The sequence below is a fragment of the Magnolia sinica genome, chromosome 9, assembly GCF_029962835.1.
Source record: "Magnolia sinica isolate HGM2019 chromosome 9, MsV1, whole genome shotgun sequence".
In the NCBI taxonomy this organism is placed as follows: Eukaryota; Viridiplantae; Streptophyta; class Magnoliopsida; order Magnoliales; family Magnoliaceae; genus Magnolia; species Magnolia sinica.
Genome location: NC_080581.1, coordinates 49,301,874 through 49,324,532, shown reverse-complemented (window position 1 = coordinate 49,324,532; position 22,659 = coordinate 49,301,874). Strand labels below are relative to the sequence as shown.

The 22,659-nt window shown below is 38.2% G+C and overlaps 1 protein-coding gene across 1 annotated transcript in view; it reads right to left on the bottom strand.

Moving 5' to 3' along the window:
* LOC131255423 (DExH-box ATP-dependent RNA helicase DExH15 chloroplastic) overlaps positions 1-22,659 on the bottom strand; it is a 145,670-nt gene that overhangs the window by 103,801 nt on the left and 19,210 nt on the right. The window contains exons 3-6 of the mRNA XM_058256127.1: positions 21,496-21,609; positions 8,353-8,461; positions 8,162-8,248; positions 7,161-7,279 (exon numbers count right to left, since the gene is read on the bottom strand). Of these exons, the coding sequence (XP_058112110.1) occupies positions 7,161-7,279; positions 8,162-8,248; positions 8,353-8,461; positions 21,496-21,609 (429 nt within the window). The remainder of the gene's footprint in view (positions 1-7,160; positions 7,280-8,161; positions 8,249-8,352; positions 8,462-21,495; positions 21,610-22,659) is intronic.

Below are 22,659 nucleotides of genomic sequence, written 5' to 3'. Positions count from 1 at the left end.
ATGATGGTCAGGTGCATGTTGACAGGGAGCTAGATGATCAACCAGCTCAAGACTAGTTACATTTTAGTTTCTTTTCATTGTTCAGTTATTTCATTTCTATAATTTGTGAGTCTTGAGACATTGGTGTATAAGCCATATGGGTAGCCACCTGTATATTTTGAACTTTTCCTTTATGCGTGGTTTGTTTTTCTCCCACAGCGATGCTCATTTATAAATTTAATACATATATATATATATATATATATATTGTGAAATGTGGGGTATCTTTAAAAGTTAACACTCGAGATTTTGGAAAACGAGAACTAAACTTCGATTACGAAATCCGGGGCGTTACAAGATGGTATCAGAGAGGAGTTTGCATAAACCAAGCCTTGGGGAAAGGGACTTGTACAAACTCAAATGACTCAAAGTTAGGTTGTTGGAAATTAAAAACTTGAACGAAAGTGAAATTCCCTTAGCATCAGAGTGTTTTATGAATGTAAAGACCCAAATTTAGGCTCCCTGAAAGTTTGTTTGGATAACTGTTGAATTTAGAAACAAAACTTAGATATCGTGGGAGAACAAATGCCCACCATGATGTATATAAGATCAAATAAGAACATTTTTTTAACTTGCTTTTTAAAGAAAATTTTCAGAATTTTGAATTTGAATTTGAATTTTTCAAAACCTTCCTCTAATTAGAAACAATATTTTCCACAAATTCCAATAACTAGAAATAAATAGAGGTGAAATTATAGATTTTTGGGTAAATCTTCACCCTTAGACTGAACTTCGAGACTAAATTTGAAAATCTAGAAGAACTTAGAAAATTTACTCAAATTTTCATATAAAAATTTAGTTTTGAAAAGTTTGGTTAGTGTTTTAGATAATCAGAGTACGTAGTGAAAGCATAATGAGCCATTTAGGCTTATTCTTTATGGAAATGGAAAATTTACATGATATTCTCCAACTATCTAGAATGATTGGGATCACAAACTGACGGAATCATGTTTAAGCAAAGTATATATGATTTTGATCCAAATCTTAAATCCTGGTCGATTACAATGATCTTGATGCCTTGATCAAGCAGAAGATCGAGATTTACCAAGATTAGAAAATGATACCAATGAATCATTTGCTCTACGCAAGCTGAGGATCGATCCATCAGGCTCAGACCCACTACAAACATCCTTCCGTGTTAGCCCAAACACTGAAAACAGAAAAGATTATTTTTACCTTAGATAGTGGGAAATTATCATTGTGAAAAAAAATAATAATAAAGGAAAAAAAAAAAAAGATATAAAAAACTTCTAGTCTTAGTAGATATTGTAGGAAATTGTGATGTAAGTGGGCATTGAAATAACCCCTAGTTTTTTGTGGGTACTAAAAAGACTTATAATCTTTAGTGGAAACCTATATACATTAGTTGATCTGCTAAACTAGAGGTATAAGAGTTGTAGAAAAATTTAGATATATCCAGTCAGTGTTCGAAGTATCGTTATCGCTACAAGTTTCGCTAGTCGAGGATACGGAAACAATATCGATCTCACCGATAATATCACTGATAACAAAAGATGTGAGAAAACGTGGGAAAAACGGAGGAATTTTCAATGAAACTTCAGGAGATAATAAAATACACGTATTTGCATATTTAGGAATAAAAAATTTGCAAAAAGAATGTAGACACAATAAGTTTTCATTTGAAATAGATTTTTTTTAATAAAAAAACTTTCTATGATATCTCTACGTTGGCGATATTATTGAAATATCGCCGATGCACTTGTGATACAAGCATCACCTAGAATTTCCATAGTCGAAAATATTGGCGATACATTGGCGATATCGATACATTGGCGATACAAGCGACTCCTGGAATTTACACAATTGAAAATATTGGCGATATCGATTCGTTGGCGGTACTTAGCAATACATTGTTGATGCTTGGAATTTCTAATACTACCAGTGTTATCGATATCTCCAAGCTAGAGATAACAATAATATCGGAGATAATACAAACAATGTATCCAGTCGAAATCTAGGTCGTGATGGCAAACTTGGACATATGCGAGATAGGATACACCACTAGGATAATTTTATTACTTGTAATATTAATAGTTGGGATGTATGTTATCAAATCTCAAGGGCGAGATTTCCTTTAAGGGGTCGTAGATTGTAATAATCCCGGTTCAGTTAGTCAGTTGTATACATTTGTACATACAAACAAAGTCCTCGAGGAAAGTAGTGAATGCTTAGAAACATTGAAAAAAAATTAGATGTTCCTCGCTTTCATTTATGGTAGAAGTGCTGAATTTCGATGACAAAATTCTCTTTTGGTGGGGGGGGGGGGTGGGGGGAGGGGAGGGTAGATTGTAACAACCAGTAATTGTCAGTACTCAGGTGTTACAATGAAAATTGGGTTTAGTATATATGTACGTGGAAAACACACATGACCTACATTATAATCATCAGCCGCTAATTCATATCTACACTTCTCCACCATTTGAATTTGGGTTAGGACAACCCACAATGTATCTATAAGGTCTGAAATCAATCCACCTTGATTTGACCCTTTATTTCTCGTAGGAGGTTTATGTCACTAATGATCTTCCAACCCATGATCTAAATTAGTCGTCAAGACATGTGATATCAACCCGGACATTTCAAACCGGTTCAACTGCTAAGATGAATTAATCTCTTGAATTTTACTCTAAAATGACGTGAATAATCTTTTAATCTAATCATGGATATAGATCATTAATACAATAAACCTCAAGATCAGCCCATATACCCAATCATATGTCAATTTAACCATCAAGAAAAATCTTCATCCTTAGGTTAAGCCATCCAACCACTGATTCTCGGTCTAGACCATCATATTAGCATGAAATCGATATGAGATGCGATTTAAGAACCATGTAAGCTCTCAATTTACATTTCGAAAATTAATTTGATTGATAAAATTCAAATCTAACCCTGATTACTACTCGATTAAGAATAACAAATTTGAATTGATCTTTGATGGACCATAACAATGAATTGAAGAACCATTGAGAGCTGGAATCCATGGCAACATGTGCCCCACCTCTGATTGACACGTACGAATCAAAGCTAGAAATATTAGTACCCATGAATTTTGGGGAGAAATTGTACAAAGAAACTTATTTATCGATGTCAAATTAGGACAAGGTTATATGATCATGGCCAAGGTTTTAAAAAATGGTTACAATCAGCCATATCGTAAAAATACCGGCCCCCACTATTACACGTTATCAGCGGGTGATTCCTTATTGGAAAAAATGGACTGTATCAGCCCACATTGGCTGATGCAGCCATATGCGGACCTTATCCCACTGATACGGCCATAAATGCCCTCTTTCTTTTTCTTTTTTATTTTTCACCTTTTTTCTTTCTTTCAACCCTAGAGAAAACTTAAGGGTTGTTTGGGATTTGGGCAAAGTCGAATCCCCACTAGGAGTCATAGACAACTATACATGTCCATGGTTTGTCAACCCCGTTGTGCATGGGACCCAATGTACCTTTGGACAAGTAATCATCAATATGTGAGACGGGTGGAACTACTTGCCAATGACATTTTGTAGGTTTTTGTGCACATGAGGATCATATTTATTTGTAAACGTGTGAAAAGTTTCAATGTGCCACTTGTGTGACCATCCAAGTTCAAGCATCATACCAAATGCGCATATGTGCTACCATTGATCTTCAACCAATAAAAAAATGCCGCACGTCTCAATGTGAACATGAACATGTGTCCCACCAATCTTAAATTTCCCCACGGATGCCACAATCTATCATGTCAATGATCCATGGTGTTTGAGAAATTAGGGACAAAACAACTAGTCAACAACAGCATGTCCACAACTATCTAGCCTTGAGAGCATGCCATGGATTGCTAGTCACAACACAACTTTCCCAAATCCAAAAAGGCCCTTAGTTATTTTAGCCTAGATGTAGACCTATTTTGGGAATCAAAACAAAAGATTCGAGTAGGATTCAATGAATCAAAACAGAATAAACCATTTTGGGGATTATCAGGGAAAGGGGTAAACCATAACTTTCATTCTTTTTTATTTCAACTTCTTTTTGTTGTGTTTTAGTCAAATGGGCCACAATTCACCAAATCATGATCGATTTGTATTAATTAGGGCCTAATTTGTTGACTTTTAACAGGTCAAGCCAACAGACATCATTCTTATCAAGGAATGGCCTGATACACCATTGAATACATGTTTTTTTTTTTTTTTTTTTTTTTTTTTTTTTTTTTTTTTTTTTTTTAAAAAAAAAGAAAAAAGAAACAAATTCTAGTTGTTTATATTTTTTTTCCATTCATTGAACAATCATTCAAATTTTTTGGGCCAAAAAATTTTCTGGCAAATACAAGCCCATATCGTCCGATATAGTTTGATACACCTTGTATCCTATTTTCTAAGGCCCAACTGATACCGTTATTCAAAACCTTGATTATAACGCATGTTGTCATGCATTATTATGCACATGCATTCGCATTTAATTAGCAAAATCTAGGCACAAAAATCACACACAATAACTTGAGAGAAACATATAATGCTCCAAAAGAGTACGTGGATAACATTAACATGCAATTACATATATTTTCCTGTACTACCCCCTTAGGCTAGAGCATGGATATCATTCATGCCCATCTTGGAACACATGCGAAAATGATTATGATGATCATCTTGGACCACAACTCCTTAAATACAACGTTTGGGATGCAAGATCTTCATTTCTTGCTTGTCCGTGGATTGAGCTTTCATCATTTGTTAAATCTTCTCCTCAAATGGCAAGCCATAGCCAAACTCGACAACCATTGAGCCATAAAACATCCATTCAAATGCAAAATCCTCTCAAAACAGGTGCAATACAGCACCACGGGTGAGAGAACTACACTCAACCACAAATGAGAGGAAGACTACACCAACAATAGTATGGGAAGACGTACGAGCAACACTGCACAACATTTGGTTGAACCACACCTACAATTGAAAAAAGAAAAAAAAAAAAAAAAAGGCCTATTAAAGACAAACAATGAATGAAAAAGGAAAGCTCCAATCCTTGCAGAAATCCTCCATATCAAGTTAGGTCGAGCATTACATCAAATAGTTTGTGTTTTGTACCACACCCAGACTACTACACTTTCAAACATGAGCGTACACAGTCCATTACACCTTTTTACCTCCAAATAAAGAAATCCACAGAAAATCAGCACAATGACCCCAAAAATAGGTCCATACGGCATTCACACATCGCCAAAACCTTCATATCTCTCTCAAATCTCATCCATATCACATGAAACTTGTTTCTATAGTTGGAAAACACTCAACCACACCAGATCCATGTGAAGAATAATAATAATAATAATAATAAATAAAAAGGGCAGCAGAAAAAATGAAATGTGGACCGTTTACCGACTTGTTCACTTCTGTCCTGCATGAAAGACCCCAAAAACTTACTAAAAAATCTTACAAAAATCGTCGTAATTCCTTTAGAATCATCCTCTTCCAGATCTCATACTATAATAAAAATAGTAAATTTTAAGGCTACAATTTTTTTTCAAAAAAGCCAGATCTGCCATCTTTGCATCCAGGCATCCATCCGTTAAATTAGAAAAATATGCAATTCTACATCAATCCATCCATTAAATGTGACATCCAACCGTTAGAATGACCAAGTGTGTCGTACATATTGGGATACTTTAGAACCTACAATATGCCTAAGTTTAGCCAGATCAAGGATTCCATTTAGCATGAAATATCAATATGAAAGCACATCCAAGTAATTACCAAACTCAAAGTAGCAAAGAGCACTTGAATACCTTTGTCATCAAGGATGGCAGGCCCCTCAAGTACTTTTAGACCGTCAAGGTTAGTTCTGAGAGAGGAATTTTTCCTCTCCTACTGGAAGTGTGCACTTAAAGTATAGCAAGAAACAAGCAACTGGGCCTAAAACCCCATCAACTCCCACATGGACACAAATCATCATGAAATTTCACCAGGAGAGAGCTATTAGCCATCCAACAGGATATGAGTTGCTCATGAGCATGCTCATGTACAATTCATTTTAAGTTGCAAAATTTTAACAGAGGTCGAGTACTACACATTGTAATCAGCTTCATGAATCAGCATATTATGATGCCGCTATGTTGGTCCCTAGGCCAATAGTCCATGCACTTCAAGATATTGAACCCTTTTTGGAGGGAATAGAGTGACCAGGAAAAGTAAGAAGCAGTCGATGATGGAAAGCTGATGTGAAAAGCGAGAATAAAGAGAAATGGCTGGTCTTAACTTGTTAGCCAACTTTGCTCAGGGCTCTCTCAACAAAGCTAGGAGTTGTTCAAATTCCCACAGACATGCAGTGTGATAATCAAGCGGCCATAATTCTACTGAACTTGTCTTCCTCAAAATAAAATAAAACAAAATAAAGAGAGATCAGGTACAAAGTCTCCTAACTTGGAAAGAGATCCATAGACTGTATGTGATCAGCTGGCCAACTATTTACAAAAAGCTCTTATTGGATTCAAGTTGCAGGGCATCATGAACATGCTGGGCATTACCAGCCTTTATGCCCCAAATTAGAGATGTAACAATAAGCTACATTGTAGGTGGTTAGGGAACTCCATTAACTGATTGGTTTCTTCCTCTTTTTTTTCCTTTTTTTCTTTTTCCCCCCTCTTTTCACCCTCATTGAAGGGCACTTCGGTTGATATGATGTATTAATAAATGAAGATAGATTTTGCTCCCATATATTGTCCTTTTCTTTTACTTCAAACAGATCACTGCAACTTCATTTCAATCTAGGGTTCATGGGTTTATCATTTAGGGTTTAGGGTTTACTCATAACTTTGACCCACTATTGCACTTCCCCAACATTCTGACCTCTACCACCAGATAAGATAGGTTCTACCAGAACTTTATGACAAAACAGGTCAGCTTTTCAAGGAAAGACCTTTAAGTAAACCAATAATAACAAATTACTATAAACCGAAACGAATCAAGAGTTCATACTTCAGTTTATGAATGAAACTGCCAAAACAACATTATTCATGGACAATATTCCAATTTGACTTACAAAAGTTTTAGAATTTTATTTAGGGAATAAACAACTATGAAAAAGTGAATTAAAGAGATAAAGTAACAAAGAGATACCTATTCATTTTCTTTCCTTTCTCATCAAGGAGTGGTAACAAAGAATTCTTTGTAGAAAAGTGCCAAGTAAGTGGAACTGGCCGTTTTGTTGATGTTACCAACTCTGTTGTACCATGTATCTGGACAATTAAAGACATGAAAGAAAACTAATAATTACAAACATTGCAACACATTGCAACTTATTACAAAAACTTAGAACATTGATAGTTGCCTAAGGATCGACAAGATGATATGCTGCAAATAAGCTATCCAAGTTTCAGAGAATTACAGGTTTTGACAAATAGAGTGTTTGCAATAAATAAATAAATAACCAGAAGCAGAAAAATATGCATGTACAAAGTTTCAGTAACTTGAAAGATATAGCACTCCCACAAAAGTTAGAAAATGGCAAGTCTAATGATGCAAAGATAAATGAATGATGCAAAGCATTAGAAACATGACAGGCTTCAAGTACAGTGTTTCCTAAAACTGTTAAAATACAGAGGTACAGTTTTTTCCAACATACTAGTCAAAACAAGAAACAGATTTTCTTCCATCATCTCACCATTCAAAAGTTATATCGAAGATGATAAATGAATGATGGAAAACTCTGCCAGTATATGCACAACCCTGTGTCTTTTTTATTTTGCCATAAGTCTTGATTCCATGCAACATCATTCTAAATAGGGAACTTAAAAGACATACTAACAACTATAGACACCAAAAAGGATCCAAGAAGAGTAAATAATCGGGTTGGAAAACAGCACCAGAAGTCATTAAGTTCTTCAACAGTGGAACGCCTACATTTGAATAGCTCCAAGAATCAGGAAGCACAGAGCATGCAAGTATAGAAATAAAAGATCTTCTACAAAGACTCACCACGCATAAACCACCAATTAGTAAAATTTCAGTTGAAATATGACACAAAAATATAGTTTGTACAGTTCAAATATTATGGAATTTTCTGAACTTGAGTTCAAAACCACAGTAATGGACTGGATGATTATGAACTATGTACTAACCTTCCCAATCCAACCTGCTAGCTCATCAGGATTTGCAACCGTTGCTGAAAGACATATAAGTTGAACTTCTTTCGGACAATAGATTACCTAAACAATTTCACATGGAAAACAGATTTACCACTGATTCATACAGAAACGAAAATGCGAGAAAATGCTAGGTAAATAGCAACGGGATCACAAAGAGTACATACTATCTCTTCCCAGACGGTACCCCGAGATATGTCACTAAGATAGTGTACTTCATCTAAAACAATCACATCAACATTGAAGAGGCTACTCCCAGAAGAAAACATGCCAACACTGCACAAAAAACAGCAATAAGGAACTACCACCTATGCAACCCATCAACTTATTCATGAAAAGCAAAAATTGAAGGGTACAAGTTTTCAATGAGAAACAGTATTATATACAATAGTGTTGTACACTACACGGACAACAGTCAAAGAGAACAATAAGCAGATACAATACTGCAAGATGAGAAAAAATTGTAACGACTAGCATTCTATGAGAAAAGGTTCACAAGTTAGATGGTTAGGATTTGTCATGTTACAATAATTTCTCATTAGTGGGCAACCTATGTTAGAGACACGGGTGGAAACGTTGGGACCTTACCGACATATGCAACATATATGGTAAATGATGCAAAAGCATCCAATGCCTCCCAAGCATAGTTTGTTGGGCTCAGGACTCACCCAGTTAGCAGCTTCAGGTCCCAACCAAGCAAGTAAAAAAATTGTATTTGTTTATTATTATTTTTTTTTAAAGATAATGAGATTATATTAGGAAGAAAGCAAATGCCAGGAAGGAATCTGCTGAGATAGCAGAAAAAACTAAAAACCTAGAAACAAAAGGTCATAATCCTTAAGACCATTAACATTAACCACCCATTCTACAATCAGCTTTTTGGCCCTAGCCCACACTACTTGAACCGAGGACTGCTTGTCATTGAAGCATTTGTCGTTCCTTTCCTCCCAAACTGACCACCATATGGCAAGGAGCGCCATTCTCCGAATCCGAGATCTATCTTTGCCCAACTTGAATCCATGCCATGACGCCATCATATTGGATGAGGACTTCGGGATACACCCACTGATGTTGAACCTCTTGAAGAATTCCAACCAAATCTGGGTAATGAATGGGCAATGGACCAATAGGTGATCCACTGATTCTTCATCTTGCATGCAGCAGAGGCAGATATTGACGATTTGCATGCCCCTCTTTCTCAGGTTGTCAACTGTGAGGATCCGATTTTTACCAACCAACCAGCCAAAACAGATATCTTTGGGGTGGCTGGGTATTTCCAGATGAAAGGGGAAGCAAGGCCTGCTCGATTGGAGGAAGGGGCAAGATAAGAGTAAAAAGATTTCACCGAAAATACACTGGATTTGTCCCGAGACCAGATCAGCTTATCTGATGAAGCATGATCAGGAACCATCTTAGAAATGCAATAGAGTAGCCCCACGAATTCAGTAACCTCCCAGTCGTGAAGATTTCTGACACACTTCACATCAGAAACTTCATAACAGCTAGCAACTGGGATGTTCGTATCTGGAACCAGGCGGTATATGTTCGGGAATCTGATTTTCAGAGGCTCCTCGCCCACCCACTTATCTTCCCAAAATCTGAAGGCTGCTCCGTTGCCAAGTTCAAAGCTGATATTATCAATCACCGCTTTCTTGGATTGCAGGATCCCTTTCCAAATGAAAGATGCCCTATATGCCAAGGAATCATTGGTCCACCATCCACCGGGAGAAATGCCATACTTGCCTTTAACAAGGGTGTTCCAGAGAGCATTATCTTCAGTGCCCAATCTCCATGTCCACTTACCAAGGAGAGCCTGGTTCATAGTCTTCAAATTTCTAATGCTGGCACCCCCTTCCTGGAAATGCTTACAAACCTCATGCCAGTCCAAAAGATGTAGTTTCTTCTAGATATCTTTCCCGCACCATAGAAAGTCTTGACGAAGCTTGTCGATGTGATGCAGCACTAACGAAGGACATCGGAATAGAGACGTGTAGTATATAGGGAGGTTTGAGAGGGCTGATTTGATGAGGGTCAATCGTCCATGCATCGATAAGTATTGACACTTCCACCTGGCTAAGTATTTCTGAAATTTATTCACAATCTTATCCCACATTGATTTCGGTGGAGGGCCGATAGCAAGGGGGAGCCCCACGAAAGTGGAAGGAAAGGACACGGCCGGACATCCTAGGGAATCGGCGAAGGTGGAAAGCTCTGATTCCGTTAAATTAACGCCATAAATTTTTGACTTAGTCAGATTTACCCTCAGCCCCGAGACAGCCTCAAAACAACGAAGAGTCGTGCGCAAGTTGTCGATGAGCACTGGGTCTGCTTCAGAGAGGATGAGAGTATCATCGGCAAACTGAATGTGGGAAATCAGAGTTGGCACACCTGGCATTGCTATCCCTTTAAGGATCCCTGCAGCATCTGCAATAGGGCCTCGCCTACCAAAAGGAAGAGGAGAGGGGATAAAGGGTCACCTTGATGAATACCTCTCGAGCTTTTAAAAAGCCTTGAGGGGTGCCGTTGAGAGGGACAAAAAAGTGGGTCGATCCTACACACGCTTTGATCCAACCCCTCCACCTCTCTCCAAATCCCATTCGGCCCAACATGTATTGAAGAAAACCCCACTCCATATGGTCATAAGCCTTTTCGATATCCAGCTTGCAAAAGATGCTCTTCACTCCAGTCTTGTGGCAAGAATGAAGACATTCGTTGGCAATCAGGGCATAATCAACTATCTATCTGCCCCTGATGAACACATTCTGGTACTTGGAAATTAGCTTCCCCATAACTTTAGATAATCTGGCCGATAGAATTTTAGCCAGAATCTTGTTGGGGCCCCCAATCAGGCTGATAGGCTGAAATTCAGAAAAGGAACTCGCGCCGGCTAACTTAGGAATTAACGCAATGAAGGACCAGTGTTCGAGTTGTCGGTATCGCTACAAGTTTCGTTGGCCGGAGATAAAGATATAATATCGTTATCGCCGATAATATCGCCGATAACTGGAAATGCAGGGAAAAAGGGGGAAACATGGAGAAAATTGTGGAATTTTTCAGTGAAACTTCAGGACATGCCTAAATACACATATTTACATATTCAGGAATAAAAAAATTGCAAAAAGATTGCATTAAATAAGAAGTTTCCATTTAATAGGGGCCAAAAGGCATGCGTTGTCGTAAGAAATCACTCAAATAGTAACCAAAATGAGTTTATATAATACAAATGTAAGCTTATAACAATGAAGACATGCAAAAGTAAATGAATTAAAAAAATACACATTTCTTGCCATATTTCATCCCCACATAGAATGACGAGGTGGCTCGTAATCATTGTCCGGATCCCGCGGCAGTTGAGAGTACTACTCTTACCCAACATGTTGGGCCCACCATCAATGTGCGTGGGTTATCCACGCCGTCCATCCGTTTTTTCAGCTCATTTTAATGGTTGTTTCGAAATTTGAAGCATGTCCAAAGATCAAGTGGACCACACCATATGAAACGGTAGTATTAATGATTTCCACAGTTGAAACCTTGGTAGGGCCTACAATGATGTTTATTTGTCATCCAACCCGTTCATAAGATCACAAAGACATGGATGAAGGAAAAACACAAATAACAGATTGATCCAGAACTTCTTTGGCCTCATGGAATTTTAGACGGTATAATTTCAATTCACACTGTTTCCGTGGTGAGGTCCACTTGAGATTTGGATATACTTAGTTTTTGGGCTAAAGCCCTCAATTTATGTGATAAAATGGATGGACGGAGTGGAAAAAATATGTAAATCACAGTGGACCCCACATAAATTACTCGGTATTCATATCCACACCGTCCAACCATTCGAAGATATCATTTTAGTTTACGGAATAAAGAATAAGTCAGATCCAAATCTCTAATGGACCACACTACATGAAAACAATAATGATTAGCTATCCACCATTAAAATCCTACTAAGGCCCACTGTACTATTTTTTTGACATCCAATATGTATGATTAGGTCATACAGACCTAGATGAGGGGGAAAATCAAATATTAGCTTGATCCAATACTTTTATGGGCTCAAAAAGTTTTCAATGGTCTACGTTCATTCAACATTGTTTCCTTTTTTTCTTTTCTTTTTTTCATTTTTTCTATTTTTTTCTTTTTTTTTTTTTTTTTTTTTTTTTTTACAGCACACACACCATCACACACTCACGCCGCAGTGAGATTTCACCACCTATGTGTACTCGAACCCTCGACCAGGTGTTGAAACTCCCGCGAGTCTACCACCAGAGTAAGAGCAAGGACCCAACACTGTTTCCTGTAATGTGGTCCACTTGAGATTGGGATATACCTCATTTTTGGTCTCATACCCTAAAATGGTCTAAAAAAATAAATAGACGGTGAGGATACAACACATACATCATGGTGGGGCCTACAAAACTAGGTGACGTCACCAGCGAGTCTCCCTACTTAACCGCTAATCCGCGTCCTGGACGGTGATTTCCTTCCTGCACTGAGATGCTGACCATCATAATGTTTTTAAAAAATCCATCCCGTCCATCCGTTTTTTTAGATCATTTTAGGACATCAGATAAAAAATCATATGTATCCAAAACTCAGGGCAGCCGCACGAGAGAAAATAGTGGAGATTCAGTGACCACCGTTTAAACATAATTGACCACTCATTTGGGCCCACATTGAATGTATGTGGTATATCCACACCGTCCATCCGTTTTTCCATCAAATTTAAGGGGTTGAGCCCAAAACTGATTCATATCCAAAGATTTAGTAGATCATACCACTAGAAATAGTGGGGATAATGATTTCCACCGTTGAAACCTTTCTAGGCCCCACAGTGATGTTTATTTTTCATCCAATCTGTTCGTAAGATCATACAGACATGGATGAAGGGAAAACACAAATATAAGCTTGATCCAAAACTTCCATGGCCCTCCAAGTATTTTTCAATGGTAGACATTCAATACAACTGTTTCTTGTGGTGTGGTCCATTTGAACATTGGATATGCCTCATTTGTTTTCCTAAAGGCCTACACTTATCTATTAAAATGTATGGACGGAGTGGATAAAATAAATAAATCACGGTGGACCTCACCGTGTTTACTGAGTTCCAACCCGTACGACTTACGTACGCAATCCGCTACCTCAAACGGACTGGATAGTCCCTAGGACTAGCATGGTCGGTGCTCCGTGGACTTCAAACATGATGTATGTGTATCATCCATGCCGTCTAATTCATTTTAGAGACAATTTTATGGTAAGAATCCAAAACTGAAATGGATCAAAATCTCAAATGGACCACACAACGTTGATTGAACTCTTACCATTAAAAACTTCCTGGAGCTACAACAATTTTGGATCAAGCTGATATTTGTTTTTTGCCTTCATCCAGGTCCGTATAAACTAATCTGCATGCCGTGTGACCTAATCCACAGGTTAGATGTCAAATTAACGTTACAGTGGGCCTAAGAGGTTTTTAATGATAGATGTTCAATCATTACTATTTTCCCATGGTGTGGTCCACCTGAGATTCTAGTCAATCTCATTTATAAGAAAATTAATAAAAACGACATGTAAAAATGAATGGACGGTGTTGATAAAACACATGGATCATGGTGGGCCCACATAACATCATGACCAACCACCTGGCAGCGTCACTAGTGAAACCGCATCACGCGCGACTCACGCTACATATCTTCCTTTCTTCTTCTTCTTTTTCTTTAAAAAAAAAAAAAAAAAAAAAAAAAAAAAAAAAAAAAAAAAAAAAAAAACAAAAATCTCACCAAAGAGAAAATGCGGCCGAAGAAAGGGAGTTTTTGGAGGAGGATTGTTGCCGAAGAAAGGAGGATTTTCTTACATGTAAATCCAGCGCTGTCGATCGGCATTCTTCCGATGTTGATCGAGGCGATCTTCGGAGCTCCGATTTCTGATCAACAAGTAAGAGATCTCTCCCGTTCCGATATTTTTTCTGATTTTTTGAAAGAGGGGTTTTCTTACCTATTTATTGGATTTTTGGTCGGCGATAATCCAAGATTTTTGCCGATATCTCCGATATTTCGCCGATATCGCCGATATTTCACCGATAATCCGAAGAGAAACGAAAAAATGGGGTTTCGGTGTCGCTGGGCCAGCGACACCGATATTATCGCGATAATATCGAGATTTCGTCGACAACTCGAACACTGTGAAGGACGCACCTAGACCTTTGGATAATCTTCCCCTGAGATGAAATTCATGCAAAAAATCCATAACATCTTGGCAGATGTTCTCCCAAAAGGTTTGGAAGAACACAATGGGAAATCCATCTGGACCGGGGGGCTTGTCTCCCCCCATTGAATCAACGGCCGCTTTAGCCTCTTCTTCTATAAACCGAGCTTCCAGAAGGTCCACCTCTGATTCCTCGAGAGAGTTGAAAACAATGCCATCTAGGCTGGGCCTGATCCACTCTTCAGCAGAAAGAAGGTATTTGTTAATTATTTTATAATAAAATAATCAAAAAATAATATTAAAAAATAAATAAATAAATAAAAACTAAAAATAAAATAGACAAATTCTTCTTATTTTTCTTCTCCTCCTCCTTCAGAGGTCAACGTAGCGAATGCCCAGTGAGGATCGTGATCAGTCATCCTTGGCTCAACCCTCAAGTTTCATTGACGTGGTCTTCTTTCCAACTCTGATTATTATGGTGGATATGCAGCATCTACTATTCCACAACCACAGTCAGATGATGACGAGGACATAGAGATCGAGCAACCATAGGTAATGAGATTTTCATTCTAGTGGTGATCGACTCGTCATGTCACAACCTCGCAGGTGAGTTTTTACTTAGATTTAGAACAATAGCATCCCTCTTCATCAGCCTCGATAAGTACTTGTCTATACACAAGTATTCTTCACCTACATTGACAAAGCCACAACCTGTTCTTATAATAACTCCTCTGACCAGCCATTAAGGTAAAATTACAAAACTTAGGCAGGGGAGTTAATCAAATAATACCAGATCTTCTTTCTTTTTTTCTGAAGATGACAGGAGGACAGGATAGAAGTCTGGACTCTGGAGTCTAAAATTGATGCTCCTCCCCGCCGATCAAGCAGTGACATTGCTCATGATAGGCTTAGCTTAAGCCGCTAATTCTCGGTTCGGATAAGTTGACGTCCCTTCGGTCAGTTCGCTCAAGTGGTCTTCCCTTCTCTTCCCTAACGTTTAGGTAAGTTTGGTTTGAGAAAGGAGCACTAGCCTAGCAAGTCCATTCCCTTCCCTCCGTTCGTATTTGATCAAGCGTTCTATGACTCCCACCTCCTTATGATGCGATGCCTGGAGCATGGGCATCCTTACGCCAGTGTGTGTGTTGTAGATGCATTATTAGGATTACATTCATACTAGTATCTTTATCATTGATATTGCATATTTAACAAATCATATATACGAGTTTTGCACACATTCCAAGACTATCGGGTTATCAAATCAGCAAACATCGCAAGACAAAATTCTCGCCAAAGAGTGGACTGTTACGTTATTATAAACATGGTGAAATTTTAAAAAGAATATATATTTTGAATCCTCACATTTTTCGGATTTTTTAGATATTTTTTTAGATTTTTTTACCAAAAAATAATAATAATAATAATAATAATAATAACTGTTTGTGGGGGGCATTTGTGGGGGGGCATAACAGTTGTTTTGCCCCCATATCGACTCATACGCATAATGATATTGGTGGGCACCATTACGCTCATCGATACCATTTCAGCATACCTTGCCTGTAATGGCCCTGTAACAATCCATTACAAGGACAAAACAGTTTTTTTTTTTTTTTTTCAAAAAACGTATAATAAAAAATAAAATAAAATAAAAAATTTTTAAAAAAAGGAAGAAGAAGAAGAAAGTCATAACGACCATTACAAACACCGTTACCATTTTGGAATACCTTGCTACCAACGCTAAGGAGGACTTCAACTGTAACGCCCTGAAAATCGGGGATTGAGCAGAAGCTCAGCTCCCGAGTTCCAACGCATCACTTATGCAACATAGGTAATGATGATTGAATGTTGTCTATATTAGTGCATTAAACATGAATGGGATTATACCAAATCAGCATATCATACTCCAGAGACATTTAAATTATGCAAGCGGAAGACTGTGATAGATATATAAAATATATAAACTGTTGTAAGTCTCCAGAGTGTAAACATGTTACCAGCTTAAATATATACACGTATCCTCCAAAAATGAACAAAATGAATATACATGGGTGTTCCAAAAGTGCAAAATAACGTGTAGTGGCGTCTAATCAGCATCCCTATAACCCCGTCGTTCAGAACATGGTCTACATAGACCCGCCTGATAGCTGCATATTGGAGAAACCCTCCTCATCATCATAAAAGTCCGGCTCCGCTTCGTAAGCATCGCCATCATCTGAAACTAAAACAGGGTCTGGTTGGTGTTTAAAACATCGTCCCGTAACGTGGGAGTGAGTGATCAACTCAATGGAGCTATAAAGCAAAGGTTAACATGTTATCAATTCAGTCAAGCAGTAATGATAAAGCAATACAATCAAGTATCCTTAAGTACTCTGGTTAATGTAAACATGATATGTATTAATGATGCATGCCCTCGCCTGCACTCCCTCTGCGAACTTCATCTCACGGTCGCGGCATGCATCCCTTCCACAGTGCTCAACTCCAATGCCAAAGGCACATGCAATGCGGTGCATGAACATGATTACCGAGTTCTTATTAGACCTTTTCATACAGCAGGATTGGGAAGCTAAGGTACCTCCCTTATATCAATTCCCAAACAATGATCCATTTTAGGGTCATTAAACCTAGCAGTCACATACGATGGGCAAGTTCAGGTCACTACCACCAATGCCCTACCAAATGGCAGTCTATTTTCGAAGGCTCGTCACCAACCCGACTGGGGACCACAGCCAAGCTGCACCGGGGTAGGCCTAGTTTATACTCTAGTTGCTACGAAAAGACTCGTCACCTCAACGCAGTCTCAGAGTATGCTCAAGGTCACTACAAAGGGCTCGTCACCTGATCAGTGTAGGCCGACAGCTCGAATACAGTGTCCCATACCACCGTATTCGGCTCACGAGGCGGTGTTGCTCACTGGTCACTATGGGGAGGCTCGTCGCCCCAGCGTAGGCCGACAGCTCAACCACGGTATCCCATACCACCATGTCCGGCTCATGAGTCTTAGCGGATCAATGTACCAAGGTTAACGGGGTTTCCACTGGTGAGTTTGGTACCTTAGGTTCAAGCAGTAGCGTCCATACATGGTGAACATAGATCGGGCCACTTGGGTTACTTGACGAGCTCGACTAGTACGAGCGCACATTGAGTTGATCGACATGAAGTGCGTAAGCACTCCGTGTGGCTTAACCACTGTCGACAACCCAAGTACGACTCGGATTCATCAAACACGTCCGGTGTGGCGAAACAACCTCAGCCACCAATCTAGGACCTATTACCAATTGCCTAGAATATACCATAGTCCCAAACACACTCCAAAACAATTTATTTCACATGTGATAGTCAAGAACAGCACGTGACAATCAATCCACATAGAGATCTTATTTGAGCATTTTAACAAACACCTAGTGTACATGTTAACATACATAGGCATTTCATCACAAATCACCTAATAGTATGATAGGTAACATAAAGGAAACCATAAGTATACATAAGGGGGTTGAGAATCCTGTCTCAACGCCCTTATATCATACCTTTAAACAAGCATTTACTCATTCAAACATTTTCACAACAACTTAGACTACACACTTCAACCTACATGACGTATGTTGGTTATAACATGTGTTAGGGCAAATCCTTTCACCAAGGAGTTGTCACACGTATAACAACCATATATTCACGACGAATAATCATGGCCAGCACGAATCCAAATTCCATACTCATTCAATCATATCAACAAACACATGGAATACACTATATTCAACATATTTCATATATATGTGTAAAGCGCGGGAAACATCGTATCTAAGCATGTGATAGCATTCAAGTCAGTCATAAATCATTAACTGACATTGAAAACCTTGAAAACCATAACCTAAACATTTATAGTCCGCACCTTTCGCCGGTAGACTCGTATCAAACTCAGTTTGTACACTAAGTCTTCGTCTATGGCACGACGGCTACCAATTGCATGAAATAGGTTAGCTATTTCATCACATACTCTATTTGGATCTCTAAAACAGATTAGGGTTAGGATTTCTTACCCAAGTACGGAGTCAGAATCACCGGAATAGCGATACGATAACGGTGGTTAAGCACGTGGAGTGGCGGGATCGAATCCCAGGAACGATCTCCCACTCTCTCTCTTATCCTCTCTTCTTTTCTCTTTCTTCTCTCTTCTCTCTCCTAGGGCTGAAATTCGTATGGAATGAGAGAGGGGTGGGTTTAGGTCTTTATATAAGCCCAGGACTGATGTAAATGGCCTCAGGGCCATGATATACTTAGGTTATAGCCAAATGTTGGCTGTTTCGGCTCAACAGGGCACATCTGGAGGCCCCTTTTCTGCATGCGGTCGGACTTAAGCTTCCTGACATTGGATCTAGGTCGAGTTAAGTTTTCGATCCGATCGGATCAGTGGATCGGCCGCGGGGGACCAGTTTCAGTTCAACGGTAACCGATACTCGATCAAGGTCACAAGTGTACTGACCTGTGTTGGAAATTTTCCCTGATCCGAGGGTGTAATTGGGTCAGATTCCGACGGTCTAAATCTTCAGATTTGGCCTGCAAGTGAACGACTCAATTCACTTAAGTTTTAGTTCATTTCCTAAAGATATTCGCATTTCTCACACACTTCGCTCCGGGCTCAAGTTGTGCGTTTCTGGACACTATCTGGATTTGATTTATGAGATGGCTGTCAAGTCCAACAAGGCGGTCATAACCCTATAGTTTCGCGGTAATCGGACTTTCGATGCACGACCCAAGTCCGATACGGAGTTTCAGTGTGCTCTCGAGAGCAACCGGGTTTAGAGATTGATCCTAGATTTCAGGGTAATGTAGCATCAATGATTCTACACGCTTTGGGTCTTGCAGTTCGTATTTAAAGCGGTTAGAGCTAATTTCACAGATAATCTAGTTTGGCACTTAGCTAATTCTCGTCTAATTTCTAAAGGATTTGGTCCTTAGTGATTTCTGCCGGAGGTGGTACTCGGGTCTTTGTACGGATTTTTCCGGGGCATTACATCAACGCTCCATGAACCCCAAGATGCAATACAGATGGCTCATCTTAATGATGTCATTAGAAAATGTCTAAAGTGTTAGAAACTTAAAATGAGGTTCCTATCCTTGAAAAAAAAAAAAAAAGGCTTAAAATGAGGTTCCCTACTAGGGCCTGTTCGTTTTGCCAATTACGCTAGCAATGTAAGGGAAATATGTCATCATTACAATTTTACCATAGCCAAACCAAACACCTGAATCGTTGGACAAATTCATATGTATTTAGGAGACAAGTAATTTGTAATCATTGCACTTTTTCATGATATTACCATGAAAATCTTCAATCCAAATAGCAACATCAGTTTATTTTGGTGATGATTTGACATTCAAGTAATGTAAAATCATCATCATTATGATTTTACTATAGATATATCAAACAATGTAAAATTGCCATCATTGCGACCAAATTCAACTGATGTCAGAAGACAGCTCAAGTAATTCTTAATCATTGCCCATTTCCTTTACATTACAGTCGTAATTGGTGAAACAACCCTTAAGGTTTTCTTGTATTTTCGTCTTCCATATTCTTCATCATCTATTACAATTTTAGTTTTAAATCAAAGAGTTGTCATTACTTCCGCTCAAGCTCACCTCCACCAGAATCCAGGTGACTTCATTCTTCATTCCACACTTTAGGCTTTACTTCAACTTCTTTTTTGTAATAGATTTTACATCACCTCAACTTTTCTTTTCTTTTTTCTTTTTTGTATATCAAACTATCAAAGTAATTTGGTGTAAATTTTTTGGGGGTGTAGTTCATGTATGTTGCGTAATGTTCACATAGAGTACAACTTTCTAGATATTTTTGAATGATATTATCTTTTTCATTCATTGGACCTAAATGTATGTTTTTGTTCAGATTTTCAAATTTTATTAAATGCCTTGTGTAATTTGTTCATTAAACCATTTATAAGCATATAGAAATCACCTTGTTTCTAGATTTTTAAGGAAGCCATGCCAGACACTGAAGAAAAATCGACGCTTGGCATCTGATCCATGTCCTCGTAAAACACTAGTAGCCATTTCCATAAGGCAAACACCAGAATGTCAGAAGGTTCTCAGCCTACATATAACATGTAACCTACAGTGTTGATTGTGCAGCCAGTCTGACATTCAAGATGATGAGTAGAACAAAGATAATTATCAATTTTGGATAATTATTCTGATTTTATTTTTTTTTTGTGTTTAAGAGTGTTCATGAACTGCGAAAGCTATGTAAAAGAAATAAAAGATAATGTTACATGTTAAATAATTCTCAGCATTCTAGGTGATAGTTGGGAGCATGAAAACAACTTTGCAGAAATTGACATCCACAAAAAATTGTCACAGTTGTTTGGGAGTAGTTGGAAACGGTAATTCCCATGGACATGAATTTTGTTCATACACCGTTTTTTTGGAAAAAGCACTGTTCGTAGTTCCTCCATAAAACCAAATAGATAAACAACCACTTCCACATTGAAATCCCTCCGCCCTCTCCAATCTCCCTCTCAATAGATTGACATCTACTTTCCACATTGACCTCTCTCGCATCTCTTCTATCACAACTCTGACATCCCTAAACCAACACCAGCCACCATTACTCAATCACATAAGGAGCTTCACCTGCCTCAACACCCAAGAAGCACACAGGTAAGCCAACCTTTGCAGCAAACTCACTACATAGGAGAAATAATCAACCAATTCCTCATTACCAAGACAGAGCATACATGCATTGGGAATGATCATGTTCCTGCTCCTCAAGTGACTGTCCCAACCCAATTCATGATCCTACAGTAATGTTTCCTCCAACAGCTAGTTTCTGATTTCTAGAGTTTTGTTCCCACAAATCTTGCAAACAATTGAAGTGGAGCAACATCACCTAAAATGGAAATTCAAAAAACAAAAAAAAAAAAAAAAAGTTTAACCACGAAAACATCCATTCCACATTTTTCTTTGAAATTCTGTCCATCTAAATCTAAATTTACTGCAAAAAACATGCCCACACTCCCAAATTGACCCTTCATCTTAGAGAAACGAAGAACTAACACTTTAAGCTCAAAGAAAGCAGTTGAGAGCAGTACCTCTGATATAGCATATTACGTAAAATCTCCGTAGTCATGATTAATATTTGAGCATCTTTGTTGACTGCAGCATCTCCAGTAAGAAGGCCAACATTGCTTTCACCAAATGTCCCACTAAAAACAATTGAGGATAAACACAACAAAAATGACTTGGTTGTCATAAATAGCATCATTAATCTATTCAAGGAAGCTACGGATGTAAAAAAGTGGAAGTGCTATGCATTCCTAAGACAATTTTATTTTTTTTTACAGGCAGAAGGCCAGTCGTTTGATCTAAAGAAAGGTACCACAAAGCAAGAAGGCTAATGGGAGTCGATTACAGGAAGAATTAATTATCGTGACCCACCAAATTACAAAATCTTAAGAAGTGCAGGCACAACAAGGATTTCATATCGCTTGTTGTAGACATGTAAAAGGTTAATATATTAAAGATCCACTGTGGGTTCAATGATTTCATACAGGTTGTTGTATAGATGTAAAGGAATAAAATTTAAAATATTAAAGGTCGACTGTGGGCAATGTCAACTGCAGAAAATATTATACCGCAATATCAGGCTAAAAGAATTATAAGGTAAAAATATATATCTCAATGAAAGTAAAATTAGAAGTTATAAGACTAACAAGATTAAAATTAAGCACAAATGGACTTTTTGACCAATCAGATGGAGAATTCCATAAGGTCTGCAAAGTCAAGGATTTCAATTCTAGCCCTTTAAGGACAGCTCAGCAGCACGCCAACCATATCCTTATCCAAGTCATGCCATGTCGAGTTGGGTAATCTGGAGTATGTTGGAGGATTCACATTTCAGATGTTCACTGTAACTCTTTAAGCAAATACTGGACAGCAAAAGCAAATCTCAACAGAAAAATAATTTCATGTCTCAACAATGACACTTCTCTCCTGAACACAATCATATTCCTGAAGTCCTTTTAGCAGTTTTGCTCTGCACTTAAAACAGTGCATCATACCACAACAGTTTTGCTCTGTAGGGAACCTGTGATCTTGTTCAAGTGTTGCACAACTTGCAGATTCAAAGCCTCACATCAACTCCAACACATTGAGAAACCCAGATTTTTGTTCAGATTCATAGGCTAGCATGGTAAAGAGAAATAAAAGAGAAGAAAAGACGTGAAGGGAACAGTGAATTTTGTGAGAGTCAAGCC